We start from the raw sequence: 27,622 nt of genomic DNA, 5'->3' as shown, positions 1-27,622 counted from the left end.
CTTGGGTTGGATGGATCACAGCCGGGGTAAGAGAATCAGTAGATCGATGAAAATGTTCTGTTGGAGCTGTTGAAGAGTTCGGTTGATTGAGAAGCAACATGATTGACCATAACATGAAAGTTTCAGATTTTATATATTTTTGGTGTAGAAGTGGGAATAATTGACTTGGTTGTGTTCTTTTGATGGAGTTGCAGACTTTTAGATCCTATTGCAATTGTATTGGTTGTTGGTGTAATGGGATGGGTTATGTTATCACATGGTTATGTTACATTTTTATGTGTATGAGAAATCACGGGTGATTTGTGATGATTTCTTGTGGGTTCTGTGGGTTATATGAAGTGTTGCCTGGAATTTAATTGGATAACTCATTTCCGTTTGTATTAACAGTTGATAGTGAAGCATTCATGGTTATATGAACTGCACGTTATGGTTGCCTTTTTTTACATTTTAGATGAGAGTTGGGTTGTTGGACATAGGTTACCTGGACAATAATTCATTACCAGGAACTTTACCAATTTATTATGAAGATAATGTATAGATATTTAGATGATTCTGAGACCAGATAAATTCCTCTTGCATTAACAATCAGGTTAGACCATAACATTACAAAAGCACAACAGAATAGCTTTGCAAAGTACAATTCCTCTTGTACTTTAAACATTCGACACCAGAATTCTAAAAACCTCTTTACAATTCCCACAAGAGTTCAAAAGCTATGGAAATTTCGTATCACATAGGTTCAAATTGGTGTCATACAATTACACCAATATCCTGTTCAAATTGACCAAAATACAATTTCTGGCATTCTACCATCTACTTCTGACTTACTTAACACTAAATGCAATTACACATTTTTCTCAATAACCTTAGTACAATCCAACATACAATCCAACATCACTTACATACTAGTATGTAACAAATAAAAAAAATGACTACAGCCCAAAACAGCCTGAATAGTGTGCGGGAGCGCCTGATTTCTGCTTGTTGCTGAAGAAGCATCCACTCTTTTTTCATAATCTCCTCATTTAGGCTAGCCAGCAAAATCTCCTTCTTCTCGATCTCATCCGCTTTCTTTCGGAGCTGAATCTCCCTTTTCTCAATATCCTCGAGCATCTTGACCAGGTCTGCCTCTTTCCTTAGCAAATCATTTTTCCTTTTCAGAAGGTCTTGTTCTATGTCTTCACTATCTGCCCACTTGAAAAATTTGCAGTACGGTAGTCCCTAACCATTTTAATGCAAAAGATTAGATATGCAACAATATCTCATAGTTCTAAAATGCAAAATAAATAACGTAACCAAAAGCAGTGCTGTAATTACCTCAGTGTTGTACTTTCGACATCCTAAAAAAGGCCGGCCAGGATTTCTTCTAGTATTTGAGTATTTCAGTGTGGCTTCCACCTCACAGAAGCACACTGGTGTACTCAAAGTACGATTATCAACAGATGCAGAAGACATTGATGATGATGACATTCTAACCAAAACCAGATTCACAATACAATAATCTAAACAGCAGAAAAAAATAAAAACATTTTACAATAGCTAACATCAACCAATAAGGCAAAGATAAAGTTATACGCTTCATTAAATGAATACACAATAATGTACCTCTTCCAAATCAAAAAACAGAATTGATTTACTTCAATTCTAACAGCATGGAGTAACAACAGCAACCATCAACCAGTTTCACAAAGCCACTATTAGATGCTTCATTAAATGAATACACAATAATGTACCTCTTCCAAACTAGAAAACAGAACCACTTTTCCTCAATATAAATTGTTGAACTCAAGATTTCAAGTTTCATGTGATTATAAATCTACACATGGATTTTGATGATAACAAATGAATTCAAAGAATAAAGAAGTCTCAAGCTCAAGTTGTCTACACAATGGAGTCAAGCACATCAAGGAAACAAGCATGAGCAAGAAGGGAACAAGTTCACATTAAAATTATAGAGTAATGTTGTAAATCTCTTCAAAATTCGAAATTAGGATTAATGCTCAAAATTAATATTTTATCATAAAGCATTAAAATACATTTTCCACATGTGCATGAATATTTTTGAAAATTAAATTTGAAAATTTTGAAAGATGATTGATTGTCATCTTTTGCATGTGCATGCCTTGATTAAAGGGTTGAACTTTGAAAATATTAAAGATGATTGATTGTCATCTTTCACATGTGCATGTTTTATTTGAATATTTTCAAAAGTGATTGATGCTTTTTTAGACTTATACAAAAAGTAAAAGATTAGGTTTGAATTTTTTGAAAATGAAAGTGTGCTCATTTTGTCATATGCCAAAAGTAAAAGATTAGGTTTGATTTTTTTTGAAAAAGTGAATGATGTTGTCTTTGACAATTGAGAAAGAAGAACCTTTTATTTGAATTCTTTGAAAAAGTGAATGATGTTGTCTTTGACAATTGAAAAAGAAGAACCTTTTATTTGAATTTTTTGAAAAAGTGAATGATGTTGTCTTTGACATGTGAATCTTTTTAAATTTGAATATGAAGTCTCATATGCCTATAAATAGATCATTTGAGAGCTTCACATTGACAACACCAAGAGCATACAACATTCATTCAAAGCTTTCATTCTCTCTTCTCTAAACATTGAGCCTTAATCCTTGTTCATTTTGAGAGATATAGCTTGAGCTGTATTGTTTTTATTTCACTCGTTGAGGAGTGTTTTCTGATAACCTACCCACTATCAGCTTTTGTATCAGAAAAAGGGTGTGTATAACCCTTGTGTGTGTAGAAAGTATTCTACACAGGGAATAGTTGAATCACCACGTGTAAGGTGATTGCAAGTGTAGAGGGTGTTCTACACGGATCCTTTGTAGCGGTGTTGTTCAAAGGTGTAATAGGTTTCTATCTCCACCTGAAGGAGGTTGAATAGTGAATTTGGGAATCCTCAAGGGGTAGCTTGAGGCGAGGACGTAGGCAGTGGGGCCGAACCTCGTTAACATACTGAGTTTGCTTCTCTCTTACCCTTACTCCTTATATTTATTGTTATTTCATATTTTGTTTATATTTTATATTATATATTTGATTTATAATTGTTAATTTTTTTTAATACAACTCAATTCACCCCCCCTCTTGTGTTAGTCATCTGGGCAACAATTGGTATCAGAGCTAAGAGCTCTATTATAAGATTAACTATCTTTTGAGTTAAGATCTTATGGCTAACATTGCAGCTTCATTTGGTGAAGGTCAATCTAGTAGTCGGCCTCCACTCTTTTGTGGAGATAATTACTCATTCTGGAAAGTTAGAATGAGAATATTTCTTCAAGCTCAAGGTAGAGAAATATGGAAATGTATTGTAAATGGACCTTATATTCCAACAAAAGTGGTTGGTGGAGTAAAGGTCAAAAAGGAAGAAGAAGAGTTTGATCGTGAAGACGATAGACTTTATACTTTAAATTTAACTGCTATGAATTTATTATATAATGCTCTTAATGGAAATGAGTTTAATAGAATAATGAATTGCGCTACGGCAAAGGAAATTTGGGATAACTTGGAAGTAACTTATGAAGGAACTTCGCAAGTCAAGGAATCAAAAATTTATATTCTTACTCATGAATATGAAATGTTTAAGATGAATGATGATGAATCTATTTCTAGTATGCACACTCGTTTTACTAACATCATAAACAGCTTGACAGCTCTTGACAAAGTTTATTCCAAGGTAGAGATAGTAAGAAAAATTCTCAACTCTTTACCAAAACGTTGGGAATCAAAAGTTACAGCGATTCTTGAAGCTAGAGACCTCAAGAAGCTCGAAGTCAATGAACTCATCGGGTCACTTATCACCCATGAGTACACATTGAAAAGAGGAGAAGAAGAAGGAAAGCCAAAGAAGAGTTTAGCACTTAAAGCTGTTCCTCATGAAAGTGAAAGTGATGAAGATGAGGAAAATGACGATAAAGATGAAGAAGTTGCGATGATAACAAGAAGAATTCAGAGGTTCTTGAAGAAAAATAGAACTCCTCCGAGGAAATCTTTCAAAAAGTTTTCCAAGAAAGATTCAGGTAAAAACGACACTTTAATTTGTTATAAATGCAATAAACCTGGTCATATCAAGCCAGATTGTCCTCTACTAAAGAAAGATCGAAACAAGGGCAAGAAAGCAATGAAAGCTACATGGGATGATGATTCAAGTAGCTCAGATAGTGAAGCAAGCAATGAAGAATCAGCAAATCTTTGTCTTATGGCTAAAGATGACATTGAGGTAACAAATCTTGATAATATTGAAAATCCTTCATATGAAGAATTGCAAAATGTTTTAGAAGAGATTTATGAGGAATTTGAAAAATTGGGTATCAAGTATACTGCTTTGAAAAAGAAAAATTCTTCTTTAACAAACGAAATTGAAATTTTAAGAAAAGAAAGTATCATTTTGAAAGATGAAAATCTTGAATTGAATAAGAAGAAAACCGATTTAGAAAATATTGTTGAAAACTTTACGAATGGAAAAAGAAATTTTGAAAAACTTCTTGGTAGTCAAAGATGTGTTTTTGACAAGGCAGGTTTGGGATATATGCCAAAACAAAAATACAAACCTTATAAAAATTTCTTTGATAATCATTCTACCTCAAAGACTAATATTCAAAATTCTTTTCATAAAAATAATTTTGTCAAAAAAGGATATTATTATAATCATTCAAGTTTTTCATATATGTCACATGCTATTTGTAATTTTTGTAATAGAAATGGTCATAATTATCATACTTGTCCTATTAGAAGAAATCATACAATGACTATTAGGGCCATATGGGTACCTAAAAATCTTGTTTCTTCTAATACTAATAAATAAAGGACCCAAAGAACTTGGGTACCAAGAAAAATCATTTTAATTGTTTTTATAGGTATGCATGAAGTCATCCACAAGCAAAAATAAGTGGTTTTTAGATAGTGGATGTTCAAGACACATGACGGGAGACAAGACTAAGTTCTTTGATCTTAGATCTAAAGAAGAAGGACACGTGACATTTGGAGACAACTCGAAAGGGAAGATCGTGGGAATAGGTAAAATTGGTAATGAATCTTCTCTCATAATTGAAGATGTTCTACTTGTTGAAGGTTTAAAACATAATCTTTTGAGCATAAGTCAATTATGTGATAAAGGATTTACAGTTACTTTTAAAATGGATAAATGCATTATTTTGAATGATCATGATTGTAATATTTGTTTTATTGCTTTTAGAAACAATAATGTTTATATAATTGATTTTGAAGAAATTACCTCACAAGATGCTATTTGCTTGTCAGCTCAAAATGAAACTAGTTGGTTATGGCATAGAAGATTAGGTCATGCCAACATGGAACTTATTTCCAAACTTTCAAAAAATGATCTTGTGAGAGGTTTACCAAAAACATATTTTCTTAAAGACAAAATTTGTGATGCATGTCAATTTGGTAAACAAACAAAAACTTCTTTTAAAACTAAGAAACATATTTCCACTACTAGACCATTGCAACTGATACACATGGATCTTTTTGGACCAAATAGAGTTGCAAGTCTAGGAGGAAAATATTATGCATTTGTTATTGTTGATGATTTCTCTAGATATACTTGGGTCATCTTTCTTGCTCATAAAGATGAGGCACATAATGCCTTTACCAAGTTATGCAAGAGAATTCAAAATGAAAAGGGCTATACTATTTCAAGTATCCGAAGTGATAGGGGAAAAGAATTTGTTAATAAAAATATTGAAACATTTTGTGATGAAAACGGTTTTATTCATAATTTTTCTGCTCCTCGAACTCCTCAACAAAATGGGGTAGTAGAGAGGAAAAATAGATCTCTTCAAGAGATGGCAAGAACAATGCTCAATGAGAACAACTTGCCTAGTTATTTTTGGGCCGAAGCGGTAAGTACTGCATGTTATGTTATAAATAGAGTTATGTTAAGGTCTAAATTAGATAAAACCCCCTATGAGCTTTGGAATGAGAAAAAGCCCAACATTGGTTACTTTCATGTATTTGGATGCAAATGTTTTATTTTGAATGACAGAGATAATTTAGGCAAGTTTGATGCAAAATCTGATGAAGGTATTTTTCTCGGGTATTCTACTAATAGTAAAGCTTATAGAGTATTCAACAAAAAGACTTTAACTGTACAAGAATCTATGCATGTAGTATTTGATGAATCTAATTCTCCACTCTCCAAGAAATCTATTGATGAAGAAATAGAAGGTATAAATAACACAGAAAGTCTCAATCTCAACAAAGAGAAAGCAATAGAGGAAGTTCAACATGGAGCCATCAGGAAAGATCATCAAAATTTAATACAAGATGCAACCAAACAGTGGAAATTTGTGAAAGATCATCCAGTGGAACAAATTTTGGGAGAACCTTCACAAGGTGTAAGTACTCGATCATCTCTTAGAAATATTTGTAATCATACTGCTTTTCTATCTCAAATTGAACCCAAAAATATTGATGACGCACTTCTTGATGAATCTTGGATTCTAGCTATGCAAGAAGAGTTGAATCAATTTGAAAGAAATGATGTTTGGACACTTGTTCCTAGACCCAAAAATTATACTATTATTGGAACAAAATGGGTTTTTAGAAACAAGAAAGATGAGTCTGGAGTCATTACTAGAAATAAGGCTCGACTTGTAGCCCAAGGTTTTAATCAAGAAGAAGGAATCGATTATGATGAGACATATGCACCTGTCGCAAGATTAGAAGCTATTCGAATGCTACTTGCATATGCTTGTTATAAAGATTTCAAACTTTTTCAAATGGATGTTAAAAGTGCTTTCTTAAATGGTTTTATAAATGAAGAGGTATATGTTGAGCAACCTCCAGGTTTTGAAAATCATATTTCCCCAAATCATGTTTTCAAACTCACAAAAGCACTATATGGACTTAAACAAGCTCCTAGAGCTTGGTACGAGAGACTCAGTGGTTTCTTGATTGAAAAAGGTTTTTCAAGAGGAAAAATCGACACAACTCTTTTCATTAAATATGAAAATGATGATATTCTTTTGATTCAGATTTATGTTGATGATATAATATTCGGTGCTACTAATGAAAATATGTGTCAAGTTTTTGCTAAGACTATGCAGGAAGAATTTGAGATGAGCATGATGGGTGAACTTACATTCTTTCTCGGATTGCAAATTAAGCAAGCAAAAAGTGGGACATTCATCAATCAATCAAAATATATTAAGGAATTACTGAAGAAGTTTGGGATGGAAAATGCTAAGGAAATTGGAACACCAATGAGCCCATCAACTAAACTTGATAAAGATGAATCCGGTAAGCCAGTTGACTCGAAGATATATCGAGGTATGATTGGTAGCTTATTATATTTAACAGCCAGTAGACCAGATATTATGTTTAGTGTGTGCTTATGTGCACGTTTTCAATCATCTCCAAAAGAATCACATTTAATTGCAGTTAAGCGCATTCTTAGATATCTTAGTGGTACAATTAACCTAGGGTTATGGTACCCTAAGCACACATCTTTCGATTTAATCAGCTACACAGATGCAGATTATGCTGGCTGTAAAATAGATCGAAAAAGCACTAGTGGAGCATGCCATTTCTTAGGTCATGCATTAGTTTCCTGGTTTAGTAAAAAACAAAATTCTGTTGCACTATCTACTGCTGAGGCAGAATATGTTGCTGCGGGTAGTTGTTGTGCTCAAGTTCTCTACATGAAGCAACAACTTGAAGATTTTAAACTCATGTATAATCACATTCCAATCAAATGTGATAATACAAGTGCTATAAATCTTTCAAAGAACCCAATACAACATTCTAGAACTAAGCATATTGAAATAAGGTATCATTTTCTTCGAGATCATGTGCAAAAAGGTGATATAATGTTAGAGTTCACAAACACACACGATCAGTTAGCAGATATTTTCACAAAACCTTTACCAGAAGATAGATTATGTATGATCAGAAGAGAAATAGGTATGATGCATGCTATGAATATCTCTTAAAAGATAGACCTGAGTCAATAAAAATAGAGATAGATTTTTTTTAATACTTTTACATAAATTTGAGATTCTTAGCCTCATGTTTGAGACGCTCATTCTCTTCATACAATATCATGTCATTCTTATTCATGGGAACCGGCAAGCGGAATGAAGAATCTAATAAAGATTTCAACTGTTTATTCTTCTGCCGAATGATTCCTTCCCTTGTGTGAGACTCTTGAACAATTTGTTGAAGTACAACAATTTGTTCTTTGAGCTTTTCAACTTCGTGATTTTTGGCTTGTAGCCGCTGAGAAAAAGCCACAATAGAGGAAGAGTAGCGAGTCCCAAGACTCACCAAGTCATAAATAGCATCAGAATCTGACTTATTAGTCAGATTATTATTTTCTTGCTGCAACATGGCACCAATGGTAGCTGCAGAAAGAACAGGAGGTTGAGATGCAGAATGCCTCATGGATGGATCTAGAGAAATGTTAGAAGAATGAGCCATTGAGAAAAGAATAGAAGGGTTAAAACGAGAATGCTGAAGGAATGCAGATGAGTTATAGAGATGAGATGAAAACTTGATGCGGATTAGATGAACTTCAGGACTGATTTTATAGAGATAGCATAAAGAATAAGACAAACTATTTTCTCTTCAAATCTTATTTAGTCAAAAGAAATACAAGATATGCTGGACACACATTGTCAAAAGTTTTCTTACTAAGCCAGCGAGATTAACAGTAGATTGTCCCTATTTTTTTAGTAAACGATGAACCTCTGCTGTTATCTGCCGATGTTGACCTTGTATCTGAACCCTTTCTCGTTCCAGCTCTTCTATTCGTGGTTGCAGATCATGAGCATACCAATCTGCAAATTTTTTCAACTCTTGGTTTTCTTGCTTTAGCCTTTTATTCTCACTATCCTTATTAGCAAGCTTCTGTCGTAACTCAGATATTTGCATGTTAAGATGATCAATCTCACTCACCCTCGCCATTAACCTTCGAGACATGATCGTAACAGAGGCAGCATATTGATTACTGAGCATTCTTGATTCTGCAATAATCTCAGAATCAGCCTTACTAGAAAAACGGTTCACTGCTCCTATCATGGTATTGACGGCCTCAGGAGAGAAGATTGATGATTGATGCGTCAAGGGTTCCTGATTCAAGTCTGGAACATTAGTGGAAGAGAATTGCTCAGCCATTCTATCGTTGTGGAAAAACAGAACTCAGGTCAAGAAGTGATTATTTTTTTGGCATCCGATAGATGAAAATGATCATTTTTTTATAGAAACTCGGAGCCTTCAATCCCGTTTGTCAACAACATCAGGCGATTGTTTAAATCTTCAGCCGTATTAAATTCATAGAGTTAGGCCTCGAGGCTTTGCAGCACTTGTCGGGTCACGGACGGCTCCATTTTTCAACTATCTACAGGGACTATTAAACGCATCGTTTTCTTCAGTCCATTTTCTTGTTGCGGATCCTTTTTAATGATGCCAAAAGGGGGAGAAGTGTTAGACTAGAACATTAACATTGTTTAAATTGCTAAACTTGTTATATATGCTTGGAATTATATTTATACTTTTGCTTGAAAAACTAACGCATATTTTCAGGGGGAGCTTAAGTATTAATATAGGTTTCAAGTTCTATCAAATATTTGTCATCATCAAAAAGGGGGAGATTGTTGAACTCAAGATTTCAAGTTTCATGTGATTATAAATCTACACATGGATTTTGATGATAACAAATGAATTCAAAGAATAAAGAAGTCTCAAGCTCAAGTTGTCTACACAATGGAGTCAAGCACATCAAGGAAACAAGCATGAGCAAGAAGGGAACAAGTTCACATTAAAATTATAGAGTAATGTTGTAAATCTCTTCAAAATTCGAAATTAGGATTAATGCTCAAAATTAATATTTTATCATAAAGCATTAAAATACATTTTCCACATGTGCATGAATATTTTTGAAAATTAAATTTGAAAATTTTGAAAGATGATTGATTGTCATCTTTTGCATGTGCATGCCTTGATTAAAGGGTTGAACTTTGAAAATATTAAAGATGATTGATTGTCATCTTTCACATGTGCATGTTTTATTTGAATATTTTCAAAAGTGATTGATGCTTTTTTAGACTTATACAAAAAGTAAAAGATTAGGTTTGAATTTTTTGAAAATGAAAGTGTGCTCATTTTGTCATATGCCAAAAGTAAAAGATTAGGTTTGATTTTTTTGAAAAAGTGAATGATGTTGTCTTTGACAATTGAGAAAGAAGAACCTTTTATTTGAATTCTTTGAAAAAGTGAATGATGTTGTCTTTGACAATTGAAAAAGAAGAACCTTTTATTTGAATTTTTTGAAAAAGTGAATGATGTTGTCTTTGACATGTGAATCTTTTTAAATTTGAATATGAAGTCTCATATGCCTATAAATAGATCATTTGAGAGCTTCACATTGACAACACCAAGAGCATACAACATTCATTCAAAGCTTTCATTCTCTCTTCTCTAAATATTGAGCCTTAATCCTTGTTCATTTTGAGAGATATAGCTTGAGCTGTATTGTTTTTATTTCACTCGTTGAGGAGTGTTTTCTGATAACCTACCCACTATCAGCTTTTGTATCAGAAAAAGGGTGTGTATAACCCTTGTGTGTGTAGAAAGTATTCTACACAGGGAATAGTTGAATCACCACGTGTAAGGTGATTGCAAGTGTAGAGGGTGTTCTACACGGATCCTTTGTAGCGGTGTTGTTCAAAGGTGTAATAGGTTTCTATCTCCACCTGAAGGAGGTTGAATAGTGAATTTGGGAATCCTCAAGGGGTAGCTTGAGGCGAGGACGTAGGCAGTGGGGCCGAACCTCGTTAACATACTGAGTTTGCTTCTCTCTTACCCTTACTCCTTATATTTATTGTTATTTCATATTTTGTTTATATTTTATATTATATATTTGATTTATAATTGTTAATTTTTTTTAATACAACTCAATTCACCCCCCCTCTTGTGTTAGTCATCTGGGCAACATAAATAGCATGGAGTAACAATAGCCACCATCAACCAACTTGACAAAGCTACCATTAACATGAACCTCGATATTAATACACAATAATGCAAATAAAAAAACAGAACTGATTTAAATAAATTAAAACTGATTTACTAAAATTAATACAAAATAATGTATCAATCCAAACCAACACACAAACTGATTTACGTAAATTAAAACACAATAATGTAGCAATCCAAACCCAAAAACATACCTAATTTACTTAAGTTAAAATACATTACTTAACTTGAACCACAATAACGTAGCAATCCAAACAAAATAACATAATTGATTTACTTAAACTAAATCACAATAATGTAGCAATCCAAAACAAATATTAGAACTGATTTCCTCAAATTCAAACACAATAATGTAGCAATCCAAACCAGACAGAAATGATTGGAGTCAGGGTTCTTGCACACTCAATCAAACCTACAAATGCATTAACAAATCATCAGATGCCAAATATTAGAGAACCTATTGTATTATAAATAGCTAACATTTTCAAATACACGGGTTAGAGAGCTTACCAAGCTTTAGGCCAATCAGTCATCTCGAGAATAAGACCATGTCGGGATATTTTAGGGTTAGGTTTTAGGAAAAAGGGGAAAAGGGAAAATTTTAGGGTTAGGGTTTCCGGTTAAAAAATGGGGAAATTTTAGGGCTTTTGGGAAAAGGGGAAATTTTAGGGTTAGGGTTTACGGAAAAACATTGGGAAAATTTTAGGGTTAGGGTTTTGGGGATAAAATTGGGGAAATTTTAGGCATTTCGGAAAGGGAAAATTTTAGGGTTAGGGTTTTTGGGGAAATTTTAGGGTTAGGCTGTTGGAGATAAAATTAGGGAAATTTTAGGCATTTCGGGTAAAGGGGAAATTAGGGTTAGGGTTTTTGCATAAAAAAATTGGGGAAACTTTAGGGTTAGGGTTTTCGGGGAAAAATTGGAGAAATTTTAGGGTTTGGATTTTCTCAGATGAAGAGAAAATGGGAGGAGATGGCCCGTGTCGAACGAAGAGAACAGAAATCCCAACCCAAAATAACCTCAAAAACAGACTTGGATTTTCTTAGATGAAGACGACGACGGAAGGAGATGGCCCATGTCGAACGAAGACAACAGAAATATACACCCACGATAACCTCAAAAACAGACTTTGATTTTAGCAGATGAGGAGTACGACGGAAGGAGATGGTGAAATCGAACGAAGACAACAGAAATATACACCCAAAATAACCTCAGAAACAGACATTGGATTTTCTCAGATGAAGACTACCACGGTTCGAGATGGTGAAATCGAACGAAGAGAACTATTTCTCTCAGATTCTCTCAGAAATATACACCACAAATAACCTAAAAAACAGAGAAGTATACACTCAAAATAACCTCAGAAATGGAATGGCCGACTCGAAGCTGGAGAACGAGATGGAATCGAAGCAGTCGCATTCGAAGAGAAGGGGAAAGGGGAAATAGGGTTCTGGTGAAAATGAGGGAGGGAAGAAATGAAAGAGCACGAGAAACGCTTGGGATTCTGGTGAAAATGAGAGAGGAAGCTTGGTTAACCCTACCTGACGAAACGCACCGTTTCAATAAAACTGGTGCCACGTCGGACACGACTCCGCAGCGTCTCCCCAGCCCGACTGTAAAAAGCATTTCTCTTATAATATTGGGAGCAATCCTTTTCTTTTGCATGCATCTTCCACGCCCGCCCCCATACAATTTTTGCCTATTCACAATTTTGCTACAGTGCCCTCAATATTATAATGTCTGTGCCTCAATTACCATTTTGCCCACCTTCGTTCATCTTCTTCTCTTCCTTTTAATTCTCTTACTTTTTGGAAAGACCAACATATTTATCTACAAAAGAAATGTTAAGTTTAAAAGCATATTATGAAAATATAAAATTTATAAATTGAAGTTGTTTTATATGATAAGATAAATATTATATATACAAAGAGATTATATAAAAATAAAGTCACAAACTAACGTCATTTCATGTGATTTATTAGATCTATTTTATAATAATTATAATTATAAAATTTGACATATCACATCAAATCATATCAATTTATAAATTTACATTTTTGTAATTCCTTTTTAGCTAAAGTATTTTCCATATGATAAATCGTAGATATCACATCAACACTAACAAGTTTAATTATAGAAAACAAATTTTTTGGGAATATTTTTCAAGTCTAATATTTCTTAATTTTTAAAGCTTTAAAATACATTTGGATGTTAAAAGTATCTCAGATTATCTATGAATAATAGTAAAGTAGTTTATAAATAGTAGTAAAATAATAGTGAATAATAAGAAACTATTTGTGAATAATAGTAGACTAATCTGAGATGGTCTCAGCAGTCAAACACAGCCTTAACTTCATTTCTTCATTTCCCTGCTATAAGAGGGGAACCAATTAAAGATATATAATGTTGAACAAAAAGTTGCGTACTCTTGCATTAATTCATATTTATCGAAGATAGTTGCATTAAAGTTTAATGGAGGAGTTATCAACCTGCATATATTGCAAAGAACTTTAATCTTAATTATGGCATCATGCATGCATATATATAGGATATTTATATATATAATATGTAATTAGAATTGATATTCCCTAGTGGTTTTCCAGCTAGTTATCACAACGTCATTAATTTGTTGGTATTATAAATAGGAACCCGCAATAGATATATGGGCAAAATATATAGGATAATCATAATCAGACTCCACCAATCAAAGTCGATCGAAACCATCACTCATGTGGACTAGCTTCGAAGTAGTGGTTGGAATATCATTGGCCAATGAAAAATAGCAAAACAAAAAACAAATCAAGATTCAAAAAAAAAAAAAAAAAGAAGAAGAAGACAAATTAGAAACTTCGAGTACGGCTAGAATGGAATTGTGCATGTCTACTTCTTACAAATTGATCACTCAGCTGATGACTTGGTGATATGTGACTACAACCACTCAAACGCAGGGCCTTGATGTGGCTTCGCAGGTTCATGCACTAGTTTTTATTAGGAAGACATATAATTGTACATGGTTGATGAAATAATTTCAAACCAACAAAATTAAGAAAAGAATTAGGATAGATGGACACAATTATTTGACAATTCATTTTACAATCAAGCAATAGGCCGGATAGTACCATTTATTAAGAAATATACAAATTTTAATTGATTTATTGAATTTTAATTTTTGCATATACACTACAAAAAATTTGGTATTTTTCCACAAATTTTTTTTCTAAGAAACACCATGGTGAAAAATATGGGACTGATCGCACAAAAAATGCCTGTGGAAAATGAATTAAGCTATTGTAACAAGATGATCACATTCGATGATAGAAAATTAGCCATTAAAAATGGCTAATAAGTCCGCCGGAAAAGCATTCTCTCTAAAGTTATTGCTACTGCTACGATTTAGTATCTTTTATAGCGATATTTGATGGAAGCCAAAATCGGGTGGTGCAAATAAACCTTTTACGGCGACTATTGTTGCCACAAAATGTCACAATTTCAAAATTAGACTTGTATTTCTTTTCTTCTCTCCTATCCCGGTATTTTGGCTTTCGTTCTTGTAGTCTCTCTCTCTCTCTCTTTTATGATGTGCCCATTGTTGCCACTTCCCACAGTCGCCCCGTCGCTTCCTCCCCAAGCTGATGAGTCTCTCTCTCTCCGTTTCTCTCATGCTCTTTCTCTCTCTATAACAATAATGGAACAAAACTTAACTCCTGTCTCTTTCCTCTCTCTCCGTCCTTTTCTCTCACCATTCCTCTCTTAATTTCTCCCTTCTTTTTCCCTCCGTCCGTTTGTCTCACTCTCCATTCGTTCTTTTTATGATTGTTTTTTCATTTTTTTATGATTGTTTCATCTTTAATCGGTGTCTTGAGATTGAAATGTGCGATTTTCAAAAGACAATTACCCTATTTATTCTCTCTTCAAAGAACCAAGATGTATTTTTTTAGGTATTTTTCTGGTCTATTACGTTGTGTTTAATTGGTTGCCCCGAAAAGAAAATGAAAGAACTTGCTGGATTCTGATGGTACGATGTTTATGTTTTGTTTCTTAGCAAGGGATGGATAGGGAAAGTCCATACATAAAATTGTGTGAAGAGCATACATAAAATTGTTTTCAGGTCTTGCGACTCAGCGAGCCTGATTTCCTCTCTCTCTTAATGGATTGGACAATATATATATATATATAAAATAAATAAATAAATAAATAAAAAGGGATTTGATTCTAGTATAGAAATGCTAGGTTCTGTACAATAGCAAGTTTATGTTTTTTTTTTTTTTTTGATAATAATAGCAAGTTTATGTTACTGGCATGTGGAGAAGGTCCTACAGGCTATAGCATTGAGTTTATGGGTTTTAATGTATTTAATGCTATCCATAGAGATGCCAATCAATAATCATGAGCATGGTGCATTGAGATAATTTGTATAAGTTACATTTTAGGATTTGAAGAAAATTTAACCAACTTTGGTTCCAGTTTTATGTGTCCTATTTAGTGCAATTTTTTTAAGCACAAATATTTTAAGAGTTTTGCTACATATAAATAAAGTCGCATACTAATTTATGTACTAATACTGATTCCTTTATATTTAAAATTTAAATTAATATTATTTTTAATAATATCTACTTTTTTATTAATCACATTAAATTAATATATAGATTACTACACAATCATGCTTACAACTAAATTTTTTTATATTTTAATAGATAGAGATATGTGTATATATACACCCTATGGACCCGTCCTTATTTAACTATTGCGTCTATTTTATAATCATAACACAAAAGACTAATTTGATTTTTAAATACATCTCAATTCTTTTCATTTAATTATTATAATTTTTTAAAATTTTAATATAAAATATAATCAATAATTTAACCTTTTTTTTTAAATCTTAAAATAATAATATTTTTTAAAAATAATATTTTAATAATATTATATTTAATTTTTAACTTTTAACATCAAATCAGCTTAACTTATCCTCCGTCCGAAGTCAGCTGAAAATATCTAATTATTATTCTCACGAAATCATCTCGACTAATGTTTCACTCCGCACCGACGCCTGATTAGGAAGATTATTTTTTGGTTTGCGTGAAGATAATCCAATCTAGAAGTGAGGTGTTTTCAAAAAAAATCTAGAAGTGAGGTCGTTTAGTGCGAAAAAGAAGGGGACCAACTGTACGTAGTTTGAAGCAAGGTACAATGCTGAGTCCTAATCCATCCAGGAATGCGGTCAGATTCATTCATTACTGTAAACCGTCCGGAGGTTGTCACCGATGGTAATTTGAATAGAAATGAATAGCTTACCTAGCTGACTAGAGAAAAAAAAAAAAAAGAATAGCTTACCTAGCTTTCTCATCCAGGGTAATTCTGGTAAACGATCAATCGGGGGACGAGGCTACGCTTGTAATTAGGTGGCCGAAGATTACCCTTTCTGGAACCCACCACCAGTTTATAACCAGCTTCCTTCTTGTCCATCTGTGGCAACCTCCGAACAAAAAAAACAAAACAGAGAGAGCGACAACCTCAACGCTTTATATTTCTCTTGAGAAGTTCGATCATCAGTCTCCTCTCTCTCTCTCTCTCTTTCAGAGTTGGGTTTTGGAGTTAGAAAGAGGACATTTACAGATAGAGAAGGAGAGGGAAAGCCCGAAACAGTATTTCTTCCTTGTCTTTCTCTATCTCTGTAAAACCCCCATTTAGTGAAAGTGAGAGAGACAGAATTGAGAGGGGAGAGAAAATGGAAATGGGTGGGAAGAGATTCGCCGTTCTTCTGTGCGCAGAGGGCTCGGACTACGTGAAGAAGATGTACGGAGGGTACTTTGAGGTGTTCGTGGGAATGCTGGCCGAGAAAGGCGAGACGTGGAAAATGTACCGCGTGGCCTGCGGCGAGTTCCCGGACGACGAAGAGATCGGTCTTTTTGATGGGTTTGTGATAACCGGAAGCTGCAACGATGCGCATGGAAACGACGTTTGGATCTGTAAACTGTTGAATCTGTTGAAGAAACTGGACTCCATGAAGAAAAAAGTTCTGGGGATATGCTTTGGACACCAGGTAATTAATTCTATTTGTCTTCATAGTTTAATCTCCTTATTCGGCCATTAGTGGTTTGTTTTTCTGTTTTTGCGTGCTTTAAATAACTCCGGTTGGGATTTGGTGCCAGCCTATTGATTCTCCACCTTCCACCCAATGCACCCATGTCTGTTGCACTCGAAATCGATGGATGCCACATTGCATATCCAAGCACTCCTGATCTAAAGGGAAACCCAAGCTGTTTATCTATCCATATCAAAAGTTCTCTCTACTTTTTAGTTTCTGGGTTTTAGCATTTTGATCTTTTCAATCTGTAAATGATTTTTTCAGCATTTTTTTTTTTTTTTTTGGCCACAATATCTCACTCACTGGCCAAAAACAAAAGCACACGCCACTGCAGCAGTTGTGTGAGGCGGAGAGAGAGAGAGAGGGTGAGAGAGATGAAACTGAAAAAGTCGAGCCGGTTGTCGCGGGGTCCGTCGCACAGAAATTTATGTGCCAGTGGTCCGGTTATAGTGTCACTGTCACGCTGACCACGTTTGGACGGAAAGTATAGCCTTTTTTTTCAGTCTTTGTGAAATTACATTTTAAATGAAGTATAATTTTATATTTAATTTTTCTATTTATAAATTGGTGCAAATATATATTCTCGTTGATATCACTTTTCAAAATATTTCATTTTTAAATTCTTTTATAAATCATATTATATATGTCTAGTCAACAAAGAAGAGGATGTGTCCTTCGCAACCGATTATTAAGTATGAAATATGGTTTAGATGAGACTTTTAGTTCAAGTTGAATTAAGGGTGTTAAAAAAAATTAATAAACCGATAAATTGGATCAGATCAGACTAAACCGGTGTGATCGGTATGGTATCGAGTTTGGTTTGATCCAAATTTTATCTTTTTAAATTTGGTCAAAATCGGTCCGGTTTCGATTTTTCTTTTTTCAAAACCGGACCAGACCAATTTATATATATTTTTTAATTTTTTATATTATATATAATATATAACTATATATAAAATAGTTTTTTTATTTACTGTATTAATAGTTATACTAATATTATATAATACATATTAATAGTTATACTAATACTATATCACTATATATTACAATATATTATAATATATTATAATATACTATAATATATTATCATTATAATATTATATATTATAATATACTATATTATATAAATATATTATACTATATTAAAATCGAAAAAACTAGACCGAAAATCAGAGTACCGGTTTAAAAAGGTAATCAGTTTTGAAAAATATAAAATTGGTGCATATCGATTTGATCTTAAATTTTGTCCAAAACTAGACCGAATCGAACCGATTACACACATAAGTTGAATAAATTATTGTAAAAATATTATTTGTTTGAAATTTAAAAAATTTTAAATTAAAATTTGAAAAAACTGAATTGTAATTATATTTTTTGTAAAAATTTATAAAAATTATAATAATAAAATAAGATAAACACTCTAAATACAAACGAGCTTGATATTGGAAGTTATGTGAGCTATGGTGACGGAGACTACCATGTTATACATGTGAGCCATCCTTAATTGCAAATTGAAACCGCTTGGGTAAGATTTGAGACCCAGTCTACTCATGAGGGAAGTAGGCGTGTGTTGTACGAGGTTTTTAGGGTTCATGTTACATGTATTGTCGTGTCTCTGTTGGCTTTATACCTTTTTTTTATTTATTAATTTCAGTGAATCTCAATCCTCGGGATGATAGTCGAGCAGGGTGTTTGTGTATGTGAGTTCTAATTTTGAAATTTTGGTGAAAAACCATAGGTTTCTTTTTTTATTTTGTTAGGTGGCGAGATTTGTTGAATTTTTTGAATTGTTTTTTCTTTTATCAGAGTTTGAAAAAATGAAATTCATCAAGAATATGTTTGGATTGAAATGTTTGTGAGAGGTCTTTTTCTTTTTAATTTTTGTGAAAATTATTTAGTTTTTGTTTGTTATTGAAATCAATTTATGTTAAAAGTTTTGATAACAATTATTATTTCGTTCATTTATTTTAAATAAAAAAGATATTTGGCTCGAGAGTAATATATCTTTTTGAAAAAATCTATTCATCATCAATTTTCTTATCATTCTATTATGTAGCATTCGATGATAGATTTTTAAGTGAAATATAATAATTAGTTTTCAATTATTTGATGTCATATCATTCGATAATGAGAATTGAAACGATATATAAATAGTGAAAACTATTTAATGAAGTAGTACTATGAAGATATAATTGATGAATGTGCCATGTAACCATATCTTGGGCGTGACTAGGACTTGTTGAAACCTAACAGTCAAAGAGTGACAAGGAGGGAAGCCAAATTTATTGAATGTCACGTGAAGAATATTAATTTAGTAAGGTGAAAATCTTGAATATCATGCATGTTTCAAGTACCCTTACTATTGTCTTTGTAAAATTACGCTTTGCACCATTAAATAAATAGATAGCCATATTGAGTAAATACCATGTCCCATAAAAAGAAGAGAGAGAGAGAATTAAACACCATAATGTTCCGCAAAAGATAAGACTTGAAGAAAGATCAAAACTTTAAAATATATTATCGTTTCTACATCAATGTTCACAACGTGGACAAGAGCACATATATAGACAGATAGGCTCATTCTATGCATGAGTGACTCACAGCATTTGTCGTTTCGTAGGCTGTAAATCAATATATATCATTCTTTTAGAAATTAAAACGTGATGGCTGCAAATGATCAATTCTGCGGGTGGGGGCAGTTAATTCTCGATCTGGGACTGCCCCGACGTCGTAAAATATTGGAAATGATATGTCTTGTTTTTTTATGAATAGAATTGAAGTAAGATGTATTGTATCGTGACCGGGCCACTCTTTGAGTACGAAAAGGATGCCTTGGCACTTGCGTTACATCCGTATGACGTACGATCGTTTACTTTCATAATTTCTGACCAATGAAATATTACTTTTATTAATGGATAATTTTTTATGATAGATACTCCATTAGGGCTATTTATTTTTTTAAATTTTAGGTAGAAGGATCAATTTTCTTGTTGTAACTTGTAAATATTTATATAACAAAAATTTTATGTTTAGTTATTGTTATGTATTTTTTATATATTTTATTAATATAATTAGTTGTGTTATTTTTTTAATATAAAATAATTATTATGACTAATTACATTAATGAACTACGTACTCTAGTGATTGTATATAGCTGTTCTGTAATTATAATTTACTAGCCTCGTGCTTTTGAACAAATTTTATTTGTTATGTAAAAATTAATGAATTACGATATTGATCAGATACTAGCCCGTGCAATTGGAGGACAGACAGGTCGGAACATGTCGGGCTGGGACATTGGAGTCACGACAATCCATTTATCATCCTCCTCAAAGCTCCTGTCTTCTCTGAAAATTCCTGCAACTCTCTCTCTGATCGAATGCCACCAAGACGAGGTATTTCTATCTAAATGGAAGCGAAATATCATCACTTTGTAACCTGACAGCTAGCAGGAACGACACTTGCAAGCACAAGTACTAATTAATCATATGTTTTCTTAATGTGACATATCTACTTACATGTATATATATATATGCATGTCAGGTCCTGGAACTTCCTGCCAAGGCTGAGGTGATTGCATGGTCTGAGAAAACAGGAATCGAGATGTTTAGATATGGGAATCATTTCATGGGCATCCAAGGTCATCCCGAGTACACACCCGACATTCTTCTTCACCTCGTTGACCGCCTTCTCCAATGCGATATGATTGTGGTATGTCCTTAATTATCCGTCTCATCAACTATTATATATCTATATATATATATATATTCGGAGAATAACATTGTTTTGGCAATGTATTTTATGCAGGAATCCTATGCTGAGGAGGTGAGAACTAAGATGGGGAAAGGTCATGAGCCGGATGCAGAGGCATGGAAGAAACTGTGCATTAGCTTTCTCAAGGGTACTGGAATGGACTTCGTTAGATCAATAAAAGAAAATTGTAAATATTAGTTAATAGTTAGTACTCGATCGTGTTCTTACGGAATTGAAGTAGTAGAAGGAATTAAGATCGAGTGGGAGATCTAAGTAGTGTGATAAGGCAGGCAGTCATCAGCTATACATATAGCTATTATGAAAGTTAATTAATTAGCACTATATATAGCTGCAATATTAGGAGGCAATTTAGTTTAATTAATTACCTAGCTAGCTGTTTTCTGAGTTGGCATCATCTTCATCAAGATGTTATTGATGAACTGTAATTCGTGCATAGCGAGAAAGTAGAAATTTACAAACTAGTCCCATATTTGTAATGGAGATCTTTTTATTTTTTTGTCTATTTTTAACTGTTTTATTTTTGAGTTATTATTTGGGCGTGTTGACAATACTATTTCATAACAATTTTAGACGAATTAACAGTACAAACAAAAATATGATGTACAGTCATTTTTTACAACATATATTTACTTTTACGTATTATTTACGCTCTATTGATGTGATTAATTAAATTAATTATTTTATATTAAAAAAATAACGTAATTAATTACATTAATGGGCTGCATAAAAAGTATATAAAAATTTAACGTATAAACTTTTTTATTTAAAAATGTAAGTTCTATCTAATCTACTTTTTTTTTTTTTTTAAATGGCGTTTTACATACATGCATTTATGTTTTTACTTGTTGCTATTGTTGCTGTGTTGTTTACAATTAGAGTAATGTTATATGCAGTCATGAAGTATGTAAACGCTGCGCAATCGCTTTGAAAACGAGTGAGATCTACAATTAAAAAATTAAATTTTTTTCATGTAGATTCTATATTAATTTACTTTTTTTAAAGAGATTGTGTGTCGCTTACATAATCACGACTGTAAATATCATTTCTCTTACAACTAACAACATTATTTTCGACAAAACCAACATCTTATAAGGAAGGCCGATCGAGGCTTTTGAGAGCCCATTCTTAATAATAATAATATAAAATCATTATTTTCATAATTTTGTGACAAAATAACCGAACTATCTCTTAAATATTTTTCACAACATTTTGGGGGCACCGACATATATAAACATAGTGCTATATATAGTAGTTCGCAACGTACGTATTTTAGACGAAAATCAGATTAAGCTATAAATGTAGGAAACGTTGTTGCCATTGTTGACTTCTTGTTGTTGCATGGGAGGCCCCTTCCTGAGCTAACCAGCCTTCATGTCATTAATTTACTAAAAAGAACACAATCTTTCGCTCGCTCTACCCTCTCACGTTTTTTTTATGTTAATTTAGTCCAATATTTATATAAAATTTTGGATGAAAAAGGAAACATCAAAATTGGAAGTATCTGCTACCTCTCCCTTTCAAAGATCAGTCTTTATCTATTGTGATTGTGCATGTGGTAGATTGTTATTTTTCTAGGTACCATATATACTGACAGTAATACTGTTTCGTCCATGTTATAACGTGTGATTTACCAAAAGCAACTTTTAGAGAGTAAAATATATTTAATCCCGTGGCTGTGGGGAACAATGTCCATTAGGAACCTTGTTCTCTAAATGGTCCATCCTCTAATTCAAAAGTTTTATAAAAATTTTATATATATTATGTATTTTTTACGCACTCCGTTAATATAATTTATTAAATTAATTTTTTAATATAAAATAATTATTTTAATCAATCACATCAATTAAATTCATAAAAAATACTCTTGATTTACAATATGTCATCATAATATCACTAGTATGAATACTAGATAATTGTTATGAGAATACTCCATTACAATTTATTATTTTATCATTACTTTTCACATGATTTTCATTACTTTTTACTACTTTCACTATTATTCAATATTTTAACATTATTTTTTCATAGAATATCTGAGATAAACTACTGTCTAAACTAACCTTTGGGAGGATGAGAGAGCCGCTCCAAAGGAGCTCTACGCCCAAAAGCAAATCTCGGAAAAGAAAATAGTAAAAACCTCAAGATTTCAGCAATCAGAATAGGATTGTTTTGGAAGTTCCCCTTCCAACAATAAAAAAGAGGTGAATGAATAAAGAACCATTATAGTCTTTCTAGATTGTTAAGGACATAAAATCTTCAACCCTAACTGGAGTACCAAATCACCATCATCACAAACATAAAATTAGGATATGTGGTGCAAATTTTCCATTAAATGGCAAAGGGAATTTGATTAGGCATTCAACATAGAACCAGAGTTCCTCCTGCACTCGGCCAGCATATCCATGTAGAACTGACACTTGCTGATGTCATTCCCATAGTTGTTCAAGCACTAAAATAAAACAAAACCAAAGAGCAGTTACCACCAAATTAACTTTCCACTTCTAAAATTTATAAAGCATATCCATGGAATATCAAAATAATTATATTAAAACATAGAGGCACCCAAAAAAAAAAAAAAAACAGGTTTCAGAAAATAAAATTGACATGAAACTTATAACTGCCCACCAAACTCTTGGATTCTCAAGATACTAGAATGAAGAAACAGACTAATTCATTTCTATACAAGCTCCTATGACACAGAACTTCAGCTAATTTCCAGCAGTAATATAGGAAAGCTAGTAGCTTTAAACAATAATCCTAAAGATGGTAGGTCACAACCTCAGTAGGCAGTGAATGTTCTAGATTAAGTCCAGAAGATTTTGCAGAATGCAACTGCCAAGACAAAATATTGAATCCTTATCTATGACCACATATATGAGCAATTTTTGCCAACATGTATGGAAGAGAAGAAAAATTACTCTTATATCTCAAAAGATACCACCAGATAACTTCTGTAAACAAGTAATTATATGAGTAGAGAATTTCATACATCTTGGAATGCCTTGGAATGAATACTGCATGCATCAGAGCCGCTAAGACTGTTTGTAGTAGGAGCCGGGGCAGCAGCAGTTGCCTCAGAGACCACAGTTTCATGTTGAATAGTGCGAGGACCCATCACAGCATCCACAGCCCTGTGGGCCACTGCACTTCCAGTGCCAAAAGCCATTCCTGTAATTAGAGACGACAAATTTAGAATAGCTCCCATTTGAAATGACTAGGCAACGATATGTATCGTGAAACAAAACATAATACATATCCTAATACAAAAGCATTAATCTTCCGACACATTCCCTGAGCTATGGTTGAACCAATGCCTCCTAGAATGGATCCACCACTGCCAGCCTGTGCAGGAGCTGGAGAAGGAGCATGGTTAACTGCAACAAAACAAAAATTATACACACACGTAATCAGACAGAAGAGACTCGATAGAAAGACAAGCAAATGAATCAGCGTGCAGAGACCAAAACAATACCATGAAGTGTGAACAAGGTATAGGTAGCCAAACAAAACTAAACACTTAGAAAGATCTCGTTGGTAATGCATACATAGTTTAAAGCAATAATACCTGGCTGAGGTGGATTTCGCACTGAAGCAGGGCGAGGGGGTGCACGGGAAGCACGTCTTCCTGCAGTGGAAGTCGGAACCATTAGGAAGTCGAAGCAATAAAACGAAAAGGGAAAACGAAAGCATTATGTCGACTCAGATGTTCTTATCATATCATACAGATCCACAGTTAAATATATTTAATCAAAAAAATAAATGCAACAAATCCTTATTCCTCAAGGCACAATCTTCAAGCTCGACATAAACTCAATACCAGCTATGCCGAAATTGCAAGCGAAAAAATAGACAGAATGAAAATAAGCACCCTTTCATTAAATTACCTACAAAATGTGAAAAAAAGAGCAAATTTTAAATGCAAAATTTCAAAATATCTAGAAAATGAAGAGAACAAAACCCTGGGATAACAATGGAACCGAAGACAAGTACTGTCCTAGAAACTGTACTGTGCAGGAATGAAGAGGAACATGAAATAAACCCTAAAAAAGACCATGTATATTGAAAAGGAGGATCACATATCTGAAGAAAGATAATGAAGGCACTCACCACCGGAGCTTCGGCGAGGCATGGTTCGTGTAGCGGTGGCGGAGAGGGGTGAAAATTCCAGAAGCGTAGAGAGATGATGCCCAAAACCTGAAGTTTATAATTTATAGTTTGAACGGAATAATTCTTTCAGAATATGCGAGGTTAACGACGTCGCTTTGACCTGTTAGTAGCTGGGGTGAACCGTAAATCGATGATGCTTGACGTGTTTCGCTATGGATATCAAAAGTTCCGTGTACCCGGATAGAAACAAGTGTCTCTGTCCTAGCCCTAGGATTTATGAGAGATGCATGGGAGGATATCCATGCTAAGTTCATTGGAAATTGGAAACCGTGTGATATTTTTTTAATTTGTTTATTTATTTAGATATTTAGTTTATGTATCGAGGACTAAAACCATGGATAAGATTTAGAGATAAAATAAAATGAGAAGATTTTAAATAAAAAATAAAATATTATTATTATTATTTTGAAATTTGAAAAAAATTAAATTGAGATTTAAAAAATTTGAATTGTTTATTATATTTTATGTAAAAATTTAAAAAAATTATAATGATGAAATGAGATGAGTTAAAATAAGGTGAAATTACCTTTCAATCAAAACTAGGCAGGTTGTTTAGACAGTGAGAAGATATGAGATGAATTTAAATAAAAATTAAAAATTAAATAAAATATTATTATAATATTATTTTTTAATATTATTATTTTAAAATTTAAAAAAATTAAATTATTTATTATATTTTACGTAAAAATTTTAAAAAAATATAATAATAAGATGAGATAGATTAATAATGTTATAAGTCCAAACAATAAATTATCTGCATCAAGCACACTCAACCTTTAATTTGCCATGACGGCTAGTTGGGACTTGAATTAAATGCGACTAAAAATGTAAAATATTTGTTAGGGAGTGCCGTTCTTTTAAAGTGTGCAAGTGTTTGTGACAATAATATGTATGTATCATGAAATAGCTGCTTAATTTGCAGTTTCTTTTCATCGTACGCTTGTTCTTTTAAAGTGTGTAAAACATTTGAGATGAATCATTGCGTTGAGTCTACAGCGAAGGAAGATAATTTGCGGCTGTAAATTGGGATTTTGTGGACATTTTTCACTACACAAAAGGCCAACTTTCTTGTAGTTAATATATACGATAATGCTAATCGTACTCATGATACATCAACGTTATAAGCGTTTTCTCATCGGCTGAAATATTGATCAATGATCTTGGTACGTACGTACACAGCTGATCTAGCTTTCTATCGGTTGAAATTAAAAATTTCATATTCTCATTCTTATTGTATATATGCTCCAATTTATTTGCAAACTCATGTTTTGGACAGTGCTATACTTGGTGTTAGAGTAATTGTAGTGAACTAGTCATAATTAAAAGAATAATGTTACATATAATTTATTTTTGCGTACTTTTTGTGCATTCTATTGAATTTGACTATATTAAATTTAGTTAAAATTTGACTAGTCAGCACCCCGTAACAAATTCAACAAAATTACAGTAAATTACTAAATTTGGCTTGCAACTTTTTGGTTATAAGCAAGTAAATGCATGTATTAATCCGAAAAATAAAAAACATTATACAAACAGTACCAATGGGAACCCAATATATTTTCTTTGATGCGATACTGGACATGCAACAAACAATAATTATAAGGGAGTCGGGACCCCATGATCAGTGACGAGGTAGGAGTCGTTGGTGCAAGATTAATTTCTTTGTTGAACTAATAATTAAGAATCCATTGTTCCAAAAGTCCCTCCAAACCATGACAGAAAGCATATGCATATATATCCAGGATCCATTGGTCATGTTCTGCATGTTCAAACTTTTCCGCTAGTTTACGACAACTTTGACTCTTTGTTTTGCCGAATTCAGGTCAAAATTTAACTACATTTTGAAAGCAATATTTCTTATTGATCAAGAAGCTGCCTACTTCCATGGATATTGACTCTTAACATATATAAAAGAAAAACATTTTTTTTATTATTTTAAAACGTCTGGAAACATGCATTAATATGGATCGGTGCATCATCCACTAGCAATTTCTCTAGCCGGCCAGTACTTTCACGCAGTTACGTACGTTCTGTGTCGGTCGATATGAGAGAATGCTTTCGTGAAAAATGCTAATCGGATATTCGACGTTACCTTTCGTGAAAAAAGCTAAAAGCTGGAACGAAATTAATTAATACTAAATATTTTATTTTACTTTTTTAAATATTATAATTAATTAATGCTCAGTTTCATGAACGTCAGCGGATTCATTGTAATGTATCTTTCACTCATGGCGTCGAAGTTCTCAATCACCATTGCTCACATTTTATTCACAAAGAAAAAGCAAAAAGCTGCATGCATTATTATCTCCCTCATTTTCTTTTGTTTTCTTTTATATTTTCCCTTTCTATCCGTTCTTTGTTGAATAAAATACTTAGTTTAACCATCCATTAATAATGATCACCATGTCAACAATGACCAATTTAATACAGAACTAATTACCATAAAATCAATGCGGGTCAAACGACAAATGAATATGTTGACTACAATAATGCAAAAATTCCAACCACATTACTCTACATTTCCCGACGTCGGACGAAGATTCGACCTTAATTTATATGCACCTTCACCTAAATAAAATTGTACCTAATTTTTT

The 27,622-nt window shown here is 32.9% G+C and overlaps 4 protein-coding genes across 4 annotated transcripts; 2 read left to right on the top strand and 2 right to left on the bottom strand.

Moving 5' to 3' along the window:
- Window positions 1–686: 686 nt before the first annotated feature.
- Window positions 687–1,657, bottom strand: LOC122314397. Its single transcript, XM_043129941.1, has 2 exons — window positions 1,318–1,657; window positions 687–1,221 (listed from the first exon to the last, which is right to left on the bottom strand). The coding sequence occupies exons 1-2, from the start codon at window positions 1,468–1,470 to the stop codon at window positions 895–897; spliced, it is 480 nt and encodes a 159-aa protein (XP_042985875.1). The 5' UTR covers window positions 1,471–1,657; the 3' UTR covers window positions 687–894.
- A 1,554-nt stretch (window positions 1,658–3,211) lies between these two features.
- On the top strand, window positions 3,212–7,889 carry LOC122312814 (the record flags this gene model as incomplete). Its single annotated transcript, XM_043127464.1, has 3 exons — window positions 3,212–3,811; window positions 4,905–6,149; window positions 6,690–7,889. Coding segments are annotated over 3 exons (3,045 nt in total), but the record flags the coding sequence as incomplete, so codon positions are not given.
- Window positions 7,890–16,451: 8,562 nt separating this feature from the next.
- On the top strand, window positions 16,452–21,363 carry LOC122312454 (gamma-glutamyl peptidase 5-like). Its single transcript, XM_043127063.1, has 4 exons — window positions 16,452–17,042; window positions 20,330–20,482; window positions 20,631–20,798; window positions 20,895–21,363. The coding sequence occupies exons 1-4, from the start codon at window positions 16,728–16,730 to the stop codon at window positions 21,036–21,038; spliced, it is 780 nt and encodes a 259-aa protein (XP_042982997.1). The 5' UTR covers window positions 16,452–16,727; the 3' UTR covers window positions 21,039–21,363.
- A 1,625-nt stretch (window positions 21,364–22,988) lies between these two features.
- LOC122312886 (hemiasterlin resistant protein 1-like) lies at window positions 22,989–25,117 on the bottom strand. Its single transcript, XM_043127556.1, has 5 exons — window positions 24,969–25,117; window positions 24,427–24,486; window positions 24,152–24,235; window positions 23,851–24,029; window positions 22,989–23,310 (listed from the first exon to the last, which is right to left on the bottom strand). The coding sequence occupies exons 1-5, from the start codon at window positions 24,988–24,990 to the stop codon at window positions 23,212–23,214; spliced, it is 444 nt and encodes a 147-aa protein (XP_042983490.1). The 5' UTR covers window positions 24,991–25,117; the 3' UTR covers window positions 22,989–23,211.
- Between the last annotated feature and the right edge of the window lie 2,505 nt (window positions 25,118–27,622).

Source organism: Carya illinoinensis, chromosome 6 (genome assembly GCF_018687715.1).
Source record: "Carya illinoinensis cultivar Pawnee chromosome 6, C.illinoinensisPawnee_v1, whole genome shotgun sequence".
NCBI lineage: Eukaryota > Viridiplantae > Streptophyta > Magnoliopsida > Fagales > Juglandaceae > Carya > Carya illinoinensis.
This window is presented reverse-complemented; position numbering and strand designations above follow the sequence as displayed.

Coding starts and splice junctions, on each gene's coding strand:
- LOC122312886 (XM_043127556.1), bottom strand. CDS start 24,990: ATGCCTCGCCGAAGCTCCGGTG. Junction 24,487..24,968: donor GCCTCGCCGAAGCTCCGGTG/GTGAGTGCCTTC, acceptor CTTCCACTGCAG/GAAGACGTGCTTCCCGTGCA. Junction 24,236..24,426: donor GCGAAATCCACCTCAGCCAG/GTATTATTGCTT, acceptor GTTTTGTTGCAG/TTAACCATGCTCCTTCTCCA.
- LOC122314397 (XM_043129941.1), bottom strand. CDS start 1,470: ATGTCATCATCATCAATGTCTTCTGCATCTGTTGATAATCGTACTTTG. Junction 1,222..1,317: donor GTCGAAAGTACAACACTGAG/GTAATTACAGCA, acceptor TAAAATGGTTAG/GGACTACCGTACTGCAAATT.
- LOC122312454 (XM_043127063.1), top strand. CDS start 16,728: ATGGAAATGGGTGGGAAGAGATTCGCCGTTCTTCTGTGCGCAGAGGGC. Junction 17,043..20,329: donor GGATATGCTTTGGACACCAG/GTAATTAATTCT, acceptor GATATTGATCAG/ATACTAGCCCGTGCAATTGG. Junction 20,483..20,630: donor TCGAATGCCACCAAGACGAG/GTATTTCTATCT, acceptor TATGCATGTCAG/GTCCTGGAACTTCCTGCCAA.